General features: G+C 34.3%; 1 protein-coding gene across 10 annotated transcripts in view; it reads right to left on the bottom strand.

Annotated features, from left to right (window-relative positions):
- Positions 1-2,227: 2,227 nt before the first annotated feature.
- Positions 2,228-12,938, bottom strand: part of STT3B (STT3 oligosaccharyltransferase complex catalytic subunit B) — a 111,436-nt gene continuing 100,725 nt past the window's right edge. For all 10 annotated transcript variants that reach the window (XM_036266142.1, XM_036266146.1, XM_036266152.1 and 7 more), the window contains 5 exons: positions 11,903-12,074; positions 10,889-11,062; positions 8,401-8,514; positions 5,838-6,050; positions 2,228-2,476 (listed from right to left, as the gene is read on the bottom strand). In XM_036266142.1, coding sequence (XP_036122035.1) covers positions 2,396-2,476; positions 5,838-6,050; positions 8,401-8,514; positions 10,889-11,062; positions 11,903-12,074 — 754 coding nt within the window. In that variant the 3' untranslated portion in view covers positions 2,228-2,395. The remainder of the gene's footprint in view (positions 2,477-5,837; positions 6,051-8,400; positions 8,515-10,888; positions 11,063-11,902; positions 12,075-12,938) is intronic.

Raw genomic sequence — 12,938 nt, 5'->3', positions numbered from 1 at the left:
TTACGATTGTTAATTTAGTTATATAATACATACTTAAAGATTTGTTTAAAAAGGTGCAGTAGCTAAAGATTTCATGATCTTATGGCCTTTTAGCTATTGAAAGATGCTGGCCTCTTGGTCATGGCTTAGAGACTCAAAGTGAAACTCTACTAATGCAAACTCAAGTAGGTAATAATGTAAGTTTGAAAACTACTTTTTCGTGGGACTTGCTGTCTCACTGCCTATAATTTATACTACAAGGTACTCAGCTTTGTTCAATTCTAAGATGTGGAACAAAAACAAAAGCTACTGTAAGTCTAAAACTTGGATGTCTTGATATTTTAATACCCGCTCTGTAATGTTTAGTGTTAATGACCATACATGAAATGAATTTAGAGATCTAAAGAATATTCTCAGCCAGTTATCCCATAATCCAATGTATTTAACCTACTATAATTTCACTTTTCTGATACAATAAAATTACAAATGCTGTTACATAATGGTGCTTTATTGAGGCAATCCATTGGACCAAAATAGTGTTCCCTAAAACTGAGAAAGGTGGAGAGATCATTCCTGCTCTTAATGAGAAAATTCTACAATGAAGATTTGACTAATTAAATACCACAACTTCATGAAGCAAGGTTTTTGTTAGAGTCCTTAGGTATTTTCCCCTCACTAACCCATAAAAAGTCAAAAGAAATTTTCATTCTGGGACAAAAAGGTGACAAAATAAAATGGTAGGTCGAAGTTGAAGTAATCTATCATCTCTTCTACACATTCTCTAAAACCTTTGTAAAAGTGAACAAGGAAGGAAGTGTGTGTTTGGTACTCTTAACTCTTTTAAAAATGGAAGATTTATAAAAGACAACGCAACTTAACACAAAATTTGAATTAACTTTATTTCCCCTACAGTCAACAACTCTGCATTGAATTTTAAAGCAATAAAGTAAAATAAAATCCCCCAAATGACAAGGTATCAGAAATCCAGATTCAGTTACACTTTTATTCGTGAAAATGTTCAGCCATTTTATTGGTCTGTAAAAGAACCATCATCTGGGTCAAAAATGAATTCTATAAATCAAAGAATATTCTACACTTTGGAAAAGAAAATCAGCAGTAACATTCTCACTGAATATTGTAAATTACACTTTTCTTCATAAAAGGTACATACTATTCTGCACTTTGCCACCAAAAGCAGTGGTGTAAGTTAAGCTTGTTTGTATAAAAAAAGTTATATCCTGTGGCAGGAAAAACCTTTCTCTTTCACTTTTACTAAACAACTGGAGAAAATGTTCAAGTCTATATAAAGTTGCCTATAAGCTGGAAAGTGAACATGTTCAATCTCCATTTATATTTTAGTGCATTTTTGACAACTGTCACATCTTTTAAGTAAGAAAATTCAAACAGCATTAAAGAGTGTTTCATCAAATGCTTAAGGGATTAAAACAATATGGAGCAGAGAAAAAAATCATTGTGGTTGATGGAACTGTTATAAAACGAGAGAAGTCCAGGCAAAGTTTACAAATCCTTTGTCGTTTGAAAAGTCACAGATAATAAACTTTGGACACCTGTCCGATTTAAGGGTTTTTTCCTTACTCTTTCACATGTAAACATAGTGCTAACTTTAGTACTGAGATACAAACCCCATTCTGTTAAGCAACACTCTCTGCAGTTGCCATGATTTCCAAAGGATATAAATTTAGCCCTTGAATGAACAATGTATGAGATCTGCTCTGTAAGTACCTGGTGAAAACTGCTAACAGCAGCAATAATATGTCAACATAAAAAAACTATTTGAATCAATTACTCAGAGGTTCATCTTTGAAACAGCAGCTTCTTCTTAAAGCAAACAGTAAGCAACAGAAAATGTGCATTTGATGAAACATTCTTTGCACTGAAGAAACATGAAAATAAATATAATTCAAAGAAGTATAATTACGTTTCCAATACCTCTTTCTCAGACCTGTACTAGTTTACTGGTTCAAGAAGCTTGCATCACATTTTGTCATTTGTAATTTATATATTGCTTTGTGGGTAATTCAAATAAAATGTAGGTCTTGTAAAAGAATAAAAACATTGATAAGTATGCATGTGCCAGGGACCAAATTAGAGGGTTCTTTGGTGCAATTAGTCCAAATTCTCAGATTTGAAGGATAATATGTACCAATAAAAAAAAATCTGCTGTTAGACATTTACAGCAGTGCTCTGTCTTGCTTCACATTACAAGTCGAAAACAGCTGTTCTCAGTAAGCCAATTTTATTTTTTAAATCAGGCATTGCCAGGAAATTTTGTACATTAACCTGGATCAGCGATGGTTCTGTACCCTCTGTTGCTGTGAAACATGACATGAGCAAAAGGCAAAGACTGGTTCTCACAAAAACAACTGCTTCAAGTTAGGAACCAGAACAGTGTTATTTAAACAGTCTTCTTAGATATTTTCTTGCCTTTCTTAAAAACGAGCTTATTTTTAATGTAGCCACGCTTCCTTTTCGTAGTCTAGAAAGAAAAGACACAGTGTTAGTGTAGGTGTCCTACAGATTAAAAAATATATACACATGGTTGACTGCAATGGAAGACTGTCTTAATATTAAAGCCCTTGGCTCTTACTAAAGCTGGACTCCTTGAACAGTGAGTACCAGTAACTGTTCTATGCCAAGTATGCTGAAACATCTAAGATAAACTGGACTAAATCCCTAGCTTTAAGATAAAAGGAGCACCAGAGTATTCCGCAAATGTCTATCACATACACCTCACCATAAGGTGAATGAACCCCCACTTCCCCTCTGTGATAAATGCTTAGGCGTAATAATTACATTTCCAGGCATGATAGAATATAACACTAAACTAAGGAATCAGAAAATGTTAATGCTGTTCCTGGTTTAGCCCCCAAGAATGAGCAATGTGTCAGAAATACAAATTAAGTAGCTTTGTACCTATCTACAAAAATGAATATAATTACTCGACACATTCTACAAATTAGGTAGAAAAAATAGCACTTAAAAATGAGAAACAGAACAAAAACCAAACACCTAGGAAAAAACTCATTAACAATGAGTTTCATAGATCTTTCAAAAATAACAAATTTCTTAACACTTTGGATCCCACTAAAATACTTTCAACAGATGTTTTCTGGTATAAAAGAAACAAATTACTACAAATGCGCTGACAGAAATTACTGCAAAAATATTTGCGATGTTAGAATCTTACAAAATAAAACATAAGCATATGTCTGCCAATCCAACCTATCCTCCTATCCTCAGATATTGATGAAAGCAAATGTTTTTTGGAAACAAGTAATTTAATGTACCATCAAAACAGTGGGTTAGCAGAGGCTGAAGACTCAAAAGACTGACCCCTCCATTCAATTTTCACATTTACAACTCTTAGAGGAGGTTTCAGAAACCTAGGTTATATCCTCCTGTATCTTGCACATTTATGACGTTCAGTTTAAAACACTTTATAATTTTTTCTAACAGAAAAAAAAAAAACAAGGCAAAATACAAACCTTACTGATTAAGTTTGTAATAATTAGCCGCTGCTAGCTTGTTCACAAAATATGTTATCTTATTACTAGCTTACTTAAGGCAAAAGGTAAAAAATTTCAGAGGGCACAATTTAAAAAAATTCAAACCAGGTCAGGGAGCTAGTGTCTTTGTTACCATTACCTACAAATTTCTAACATGAAACCTCTTCTGTTAGATCATATGAAATGGCCTACATCTAGGCAAAGCATGTAAAACTGGGCTGGGCTCTCAAGTTGTTTTTTTCTCTGTGGGCAGTGAGTCTTTCCTATAGTCTTGGCCTACAGTTCCTACTGTCTCAGCCATGTCAGCTTTGCGGTGGCAGGAAAACTACCAAAATGACTGTTATACTCATACCCTCCACCCCTAGAGTAAAACCAGGGTGGAGACAGGAAAGCAAACAAATACCAGGATTCTTCTAGTGCTAGCACAGAACGGAAAACAGAAAGCCATGGAAGCCAGAAATTAAAAATCCATACTGTTGGCTACTAGAACACTGTGTAAGTTTTGGGCATACAAGACAGACTTTAAAAATAAATAATTTTTATTTATCCGTTCACTTATTTATTTGGGGGAAGTGATGGAAAGACAAAACAGGTCAAATTAAGAAAATTCACTATCATCAGTTAGGTAAGTTCAATAGCCCTGTTTTTCGGAACAAGCAGGCCATCACTGGGCGTAGATGGTACCTGCCTTGAGACTAGCAGCACTTGCTTTAACTTCTGCACCGATGTGACTCACCAGTTTCTCCTACCACGTCTGTGAGAAACCAGATCATCTGTCATTTGATATAAAAACTACCAGAGTAAGTGAATTTGCTATGACTAATAATGAGTGTCAGCTGTATGTGACATTAAATACAGTAGTCCAGATATGGCAATCTGTATCTGGCACGAAAGTATTAATTTAAAAAGTTTCTATTTACATATCATACAGCTAATTAAAGTTTCTATTTACATGTCATGCTTTAATAGTACAAACTGAAATTATCTGTATTCTGAATATATTTGAAGTATATTTTAAGTAATGTAAAAAAATAAGATAATTGCTTCAATGATTTAAAATACAGTAACCCCTCCTGCTTCATCCATAGTTTCAGTTATCTTTGGTCTGAAAATATTAAATCGAAAATTTCAAATTTCATGCTATTCTGAGCAGTGTAATGAAATCTCATGCTATCTACTCCGTCCCACCAGGTACATGAATCATCCCTTTGTCCAGCATCTCCATGCAGTATACACTCCCTATCTGTTAGTCACTTAGCAGCCAACCTGGTTATCAGATCAACTGTCATGGTATCACAGTGCTTGTGTTCAAAGAACCCTTATTTGACTTAATAACGGTCCTGAAGCACAAGAGTAGTGATGTTGGCAATTCAGATGTGCCACAGAGAAACCCTGAAAAGCACTTCCTTTAAGTGAAAAGGTATGTACATATTAGAAAAAAACATAGTTTATACACAGGGTTTGGTACTACCTGCAGGTATCTACTGGGGTCTTGGAAGGTATTCCCCAAGGGTGGGGTATGGCTCACTCATGTGAGCAATGTAAACCCAAGCACCGTTCATGACTTAAGACTGAAAATGATCTAATAATAATTAGTATTATAATAGTACCACCTTCAAATACAACTTAGTATATTTCATGACTGCTCATTATTTCCCATTTCCCACAGAGGGCAATCTATGTAAATACTCATTTTTAGTAGTCTTTGTAGCAAAGATTAGATCTATTTGGCTTAAGTGAGCAATAATGACCTCCAATAATATACTTTATATCTTATTAAATATTTATTTCAAAAGGACTATAATAGTTTCATCATCATAATTCCTGCCTATAAGCTTTGTCACAATAATTACATTTAAAAATAATTCTCTTAATAAAAATGATTTTTTTATTCCGGATTCAACCAACTTAAGCTTCTTCTTTATTCAATGATTAGTAAATAACATTATAATAAAAACAGAACATGAAAATGCAATATAAATTTGCTCTGACCAAAAGATGAGGAACCGATCATAACTATTACTTGAGTGTTTGGCATTCTTATGGCCACAGACACATCTTACTTTACAAATTAAGTCTTACTAATGGCAATTAGTAAACTAAAGCCAGAATGTCTCTGGAGAAATCTCAGTTTGGTTCACTGATAACCACTATGCTATCCAAAAAAAGTTGCTGGTTGGGATATCTGAAATGCTCAGTTTGAAAGGAATGCCACTACCTTGCTAGTTACTTTGTATATAAGTGATATTCTTTATAAACCTGGCAAATGGAAATTAGCAATTTTCAGTAATTATTTTTCAGACAACCAACATCACTTCACTTGACACCTACCTTCTTTGACAAATACTTCTGTTTTGGGAAAATGTTGGTGACTCGAGGTTTGTGATCTAGTGTTTCTCTGTTATCAGGTGCTTTCACTTTATATATCCTTACAAGCCAGTGTTCTGATGTAAAAGCCTCCTCCAAATGCTTGAATTTAATGTCCTTGTTTCCAATCTCAGCATTACGTGTTCGATCAAAACCTGGGGGTGTACGAAAATCCAGCTGCAAAAGTGACCATATTGGATATTAACCATATTGGAAAACATTCAGTATTAGAAGGTAGTGAATGCTATCATCAGAGTAAAACTCTCTCCCTTTAAATTAGAAAAAGAAAATCAGAGTAATGTATTGTAACAATTCTCATATGCTACTAACTAGATAGGAAAAAATCAGGAAGAGAGAAACTAAATACATCAGAATTACAATTTCACTGAATCCTTAGAGTGGGTAAGAAACCTGCAGGCATAAAAAAACCCAAACAGCAAAATGAAATACATCAAAGCCCCTTTTATAGGTATATAGAAAGAGCACACAGAAGGGACTTTTGTGCCTCAGGGTCTTGCACTATCTATTCTCTCAGCCTGAAGTTCTTCATTTAGCTCTTGTGCATGGCTGGCTCCTTTCTATCCTTTGGTCTCAGCCCAATTACCATTTCTTCAAGGAAGAATTTTCTTTTCTTTTCCTTCCTCCCTTCCTTATCCTCACCCAAAGACATTTTTCTGATATTTTGTTCAGATAGAATGGGAGGGAGGGAGGGAGGGAAAGAAAAACATTGACATGAAAGGGACACATCGAGTGGTTGCCACCCACACGACCCAACCAGGGCCGGGGACAAACTGCTACCGAGATACGTGCCCTTAGCGAGAACCGAACCTGGGTCTCTCCAGACCGCAGGCCAATGCTCTAACCGCTGAGCCAAACTGGCCAGGGCTCTTTTCTTTTTTATACTTAAAAAGATACATGAATTTGACATAAAACTAGGTCAGTCATTAAAGTATAAACTTATTTATTTTTTAAAACTTATTTATATTACCATTTAGTATTGATTTATAAAACCTCCACTTTCTTGAGATTGGTGGTAGAAGTCTCCTCCATTGTTTCCTCATTTTTTACTCTATAGTGTTCACTGCTAACAGTTTTTCTTTTATAAGCTGCATTATGACTTTATCTTATTCACTGTGGCTTAATCTCTGCAGTATTATTTGTTAAATAAATAAATGCACAAATAAGCATACAACATCCTAAAAGTGGTAACTGTAAATAAGTTTACAAGGGCAAACCAAGGGAGGATTTATAAGGAATTAAGAGATGAAAAAATTGGGGGTGGGGGTAGGAGATTTTAAGAAATTAAGAAATTCTCAGACTAAGTTTATGTTGACACACAGTATAAGTGAATTCAACTTTAAAACAAAAACTAAATCTACTGTAATGAGAGAATTACTTGTTCATGCATATCTATACAATAGAAAAGTTATACTTCATGTCTTAAACATATATTATTGAGTAGAAAAGGCATCAAAATGAACACATGCTAGAAGCATGGCTATAAACTTAAAGGAGAGAAAGAAAACTACTGCTATCATTAGTGAACAGAGAAACTCTTTGACCCGTTTTCTGAGGTAGCTAATTATTATGGCTTAAATGCTTCTTTCTTAACATGAGTTTAGAAACTAGGCAGTGGCCTTCAGAAATCAAAACACAAAAACCTAAATTTAGTAGTAAAATTACTGTCTATTTTTTAAAGCTACCTGCTGATTAATTCCACATTGACAGCAGTGAACATTTATTTTGATCCCTACCTAGTGTCTGTATAAAATGAAACAAGCAATTTTCCCTCTGCCTCCTAGTATCAACTTAACCAGAATGCAATATGGAATAAGGCAGTTTTCACTGAAATCTTGGTGTGAATGTTTAACTTTGTATTATAGCCATGTGATCTAAGAGCCTTAGAAATCAAGTCATTAGTGCAACCCCCATTATATACAGAGAAGAATAAAGAAAAAACAAAACAAAAACAAGTCCCGGAAGGATGTGACTTGTCAAAGGATTACATGACTTGATAGAACCAGATCTAAAACCCAAGTATTATGACAGAGGGTCCATTGTTTGTTCTTTTTTGCCACAATACCCCTTTGCAAATTCATTCATTGAGTGGACCCTTAAGCTTTTGTAACATATCATTCTAATTTCTTAGGAAACTCTAACCCAGATAGTCCTAGCTATCGGTGGTAAAGAGAACAGGGGATAGAATGAATATCTGACATGTGCACATAATTCAACTCTTTAATTTCAGGTTTTCCCCCACCAAGCACCAAAGTAATCTACTTAAGATCACACAGTTTCCTAAGATGGAAGACCTCTTCCCTGGAAGAACAATGTTTTCAAAAAGCATGAGGCCAAAAGGCAAGCAAAGATTGGATGCCAGCCTAGTGTTAAATAATCCCATGTAAGTTTCAGAAATCTAAATTCAATGTCAGGGGTTCAGAGGGGAATCTTTAGATAAGCACATCTTTTAGCACAACCAAATATTACTTAAAAAAAAAAAAAAGATAGTAAAACTAATGTAACTAACCTGCATTTCCCCAAATCTGTAATATGACATTTTATACATAAGGCAATTCAGTAAAGTGGGGGATCCTGCTTTGTCTACACGAAATTCTCCTTGTGGGGTGAAATAGTCACTTTCCTATAAGAAAGAAACCAGAAGTTTGTGTCAGTTAAATTTAACATTTAACATATTCAAATTTATAGGTTCCCTTTCCCATTTCCCCATAAAAACCAGCTTTATAGGTATATTCATAAAGCCATATTTAGTTACATATAAAAAAATATATCAGAGGATTAATTTATAAAGTTAATATGATCCCTAAAAACCCCCCCACAAAACTATTATGAATGTTTTTAAAAGCTGAATCTATAAGTCACTTATAAAAATAAGCCCAGCTGGTGTGACTCAGTGAATTGAGCGTCATCCCAAGACTGAGAGACCTGGTTCAATTCCCAGTCAAGGCACATGCCTGGGTTGCAGGCTCGATCCCCAGTGAGGGGTGTGCAGGAGGCAGCCAATCGATGTTTCTCTCTCACTTTGATGTTTCTCTCTCTCTCTCCCTTCCTCTCTAAAAAAATCAATAAAAACATATTTTAAAAATAAAAAATAAACAAGAGTACCTAAGAAAACAACAATACTATCTGTTGGAGAAAAGGCAATTAATCCTATCAGATTATTACCATGACATAAAACCTCAATAATTAAAAAAGAATGGTAGCAACACCATGGGTTTAATACCAATCAGGCTCACTCTTTCCAAATGCGCTCACTCCCATTACTCCTTTTCAGATTTTCTTTAATTGTTCCATATGAACTCTAAAACCAGTTCTTTAATTGGGGCTGGGAGGGTATTTAGAAAACTCCTATAATAATTTTTATTGGGATCTCATAAAATTTCCAAATTGATCTCTACAAAGGCCAATTTGGCACTATAAATGGAAATTCCTAGTCTAGAAATTTACCCTCCAGAGATACTTATACATGGGCAAAACAATGAGTGTAAAAGTTATTTATTGCACCATTGTTTATGAGACTAAAAACCAGAAACAACCTAAATGTCCATCAATAGGGACAGGTTAAATAAATCATGGTGCACACATACAATGGAATACATTGTGCCAATGGGGGAAAAAATAGAATAAAAAAAGCTCTTCATATTCTAATATAGAAAAATCTCCAAGATACATTGGAAAAAAAAAAAGCAATAACAGGGTGTATATTTTACAATTATATCTGCTTGAATAAGAATCATAAGAAAAAATATGTGATTACCTTGAGCTCTTTTTCTTTTTTGGGGGAAGGGTGGTGGTGGTAAAATTATACTGTATATATCCCTTTATATTTTACTTTTGAACCATGTGACTCTATTACCTATTCACAAAGTTTAAAAATACTGAATTTAAAAAGCACAGAATTTTAGTATTTCTATATAAATGTTCAAAGCATTTATCTGGATCCATCACATGTCAGAATTTTAACACCGCTAAAGAAAGTCTAAATGAAAATCACTGAAAAATTAAATCAAGATTAATACAAGAAAATACTTGTATTTTTTCGTATGATTCTGGAGCGAGGACAAATCTGTGGTAGGGAAGCTAGCCCAAGAAAGAGAAGAATATAAACACCACATATTAGGTGAGTCAAGGAAAAAAAAAAACAGGGCAATTTTCACATAGACAGCTTGAATAGAATGAGTAAAGGAGATTGTCAGTGTGGGGAAAAGCTGACAGAGGGACAAGAGGCCAGCAAAGAAAAGTGAAGTGTGAAGGGGTTTGCATTCTGGGCAAAGGAGCTTGGATTTTATACCATTACCTTATCACAGAGATTATTAGGTACCAGCCACTAGGCTGAGGCTTCACCTACATTACTACAAAGTCTCAAAACAGCACTACAAATGAATTATTCCTGGTATTCCCATTAGTGATCATCTCAGGCTGCTTTAATCACCATTAGAACACCAGAACCTAGAACAAGACCTAGTGCTCAAAGCATATAATGCTGATTGATGAAAAATAACTTGCCCATGGCACCAAGCCGACAGTAGCACAGTTTTAGTTCTGATGTCTGTCTGGTTTCAAGATCCTTTTCCTTAATCAACTGAAGCCTTTTAAACTGTAAAGTGACATGATCAATGTCATGTTAGATTAGGAGAGGGAATAAGACTAAGGCAAAGGCAGCAATTTCAAGGTCGGTGTTCTATTTCAGGTTTATGATTATAAGGGTCAGTTACAGAGTAGAAGCAATGGAAATAGAAAGGGCAGAATTGAAAAGCTATGAAGGAGTCAAAACAAGAGTGTTGAAAAGATTGCTTTGGAAAACAAGTATCAGGTATGAATTTCAAAAGTTTTAAAATTGGGAAAATGCTTATAGTATCTTAGTTAATAATAGTCATAGTGAGAGTCTAGCTTGGGGGATAAAATAATAAAAACAAATACTATGTAATTAGCAAGATAAGAGAATTACTTGGACACTGTGAGCTATCTTTAACACACCCGAACTAACAGTTTCTTACCCGAATGTCTTTTGGATGTTCCCCTTCAGCTATCCTAACCATCCAGAGAAATTTGTTGATGTCATCACCAGAATAGCCAATAACCCCTCCAAAAATAACCAAAACATAATCAACATCCAGACTCCTCATGATTTCATAGGCTGCTGTTTCATTTGAAGACATAGCTTTTCCCACCTACAGAAAAAAAATGAGAATGTGTGTACCTAGTCCCACAATATGCTAAAAAATAAATGTACATTTTACCTTAAAATGGAATGTACCTCAAGAATCAGATTTACATGGAATTCTTATTTTATAGAAACGAATTCAAAAATTTACTGAGTTTTAGAAGCACCTCACTCACTATAACCAGTTATAGCAGAAATGTCAAAAATCAGAATACATGTTTTAATATTTTGCTAGTAATTGTATCATGAAATTAACATTTTAATATAAAAGCAGGCAAGCCTAAAAGAAATAGAATTTCTCATTACCTCAAGGCCAGGTATGACCAGCAATCTAGCTACCAGACAACTGATGATTAGCTACAACACTAATACAAATAAAACTCATTTGGTTAACACCCATTAACTTTTTAAAATCTTTAAATAACAGAGAAATGATTACCTTAGTTCATGTAAATTAGTTACCTAACAGAGTGAATATACTTTGATTACAATCCATTTTTACATATTTGCAAATTTTATCTTAATTTATAAAATAGAAAATACAAGTCAAATTTAGTACTTTAAGTTTCAGATTGTGCCTCGTTCTCCAATGAGCTAATATCATGAGATCTGCTAGAAACCAGCTTACAGATCTGAATAATACATAAGTAAATACTGTTCTTAAAAAAACAAATATTCATAACCCTAACACACTTTATGGAATGAATGTATAGAGAGAAATTTTGAAAATTCAGCAAGCAAAGAGTACTTTCACTTATATTTATTTATCCTTCTTAATCACAAGTGAAGCCTGATTACTAAGCAGTAAAGATTTATAACTTTGATCTTTTGTTTACCAAATTCTTACCAGTGCTATGTGGCTGTTATTCCAGGTATTATTATCCACCAAAGTAGTTCTATTAGCCATTCCAGCTATCTGATAGCCATAATCCCACCAAGACATCACTCGGGCATGTTCATCAGTATTTTGCCTTAGCCAAAAGTAAGCTTCTCGAAAATCATCTAAGATATTCCTGGTGCTGAAAAGAATCACAATATTATTTTAAATAAGATCTTATAAATGTGAAGAGGGTAACTTAAAATCTTGAAGTGTTCAGCCATTTAATTTATTTCATATTTTAAAGATGGTCTTTAAAAGCCTCAAAAATGGGGGTGGGGGAAACCAATGAAGAGCTAGACTAATGCTTGTTAAACTTTAATATGTATACAAATCTCCTGGGTATCTTGTAAAAAACAGATTCTGATTTAGTAGTTCTGGAGTAGGGCCTGATTATTTTGCAAGCCTAACAAGAATCCAAATGAAGCAGAAGCTGGGGTGGCAATATATAAATAATCTCTTCTTCGATTTTAGTTGCATCATAATCACCTACAGAGCTTATTAAACCACAGATTGCTGAGCCCCACCCTTAAGCTTCTGATTCAATAGGCTTTACGTGGGGTCAAGAATTTGCATTTCTTACAGGCTTCCTGGTAATGATGTTGCTGTACAGCAGGTCCTTGGATAACATTCCTTATAAGTTTCAATGTTGTTGAGATGTGATAGGAACTAAACTCTTGTTCAATTAGCCTATGGTAAAATTGGTTTTGTTATATGTTGTTTCACTTAGTTATAGAACCTATCTTTGATGTTAAGTGAGAACTTACTGTATATCCAAGGACCACATTTGAGAAAAACTAATGTATATGCTATGAATGCAAAAAGATTCTGGACAAGAGCATGAAATAATGATTGCTACCCAATTCTACCAAAGGCAGGGGGTAGCTGCAAGAAAAACATGGTAGATTCAAATGCAGAGCCTCACAAACATTCTGTTTTTGAATTCTTAACCAATAGAGGCAGAAAAAAAAGTGATAGGTATAAAATCCTTTTGCAGCCAAGTTAT

This window comes from Molossus molossus, unplaced genomic scaffold (assembly GCF_014108415.1).
Source record: "Molossus molossus isolate mMolMol1 unplaced genomic scaffold, mMolMol1.p scaffold_m16_p_18, whole genome shotgun sequence".
Lineage (NCBI taxonomy): Eukaryota > Metazoa > Chordata > Mammalia > Chiroptera > Molossidae > Molossus > Molossus molossus.
The sequence above is the reverse complement of the archived record's forward strand: the minus strand, read 5'-3'. Positions and strand labels throughout refer to the sequence as shown.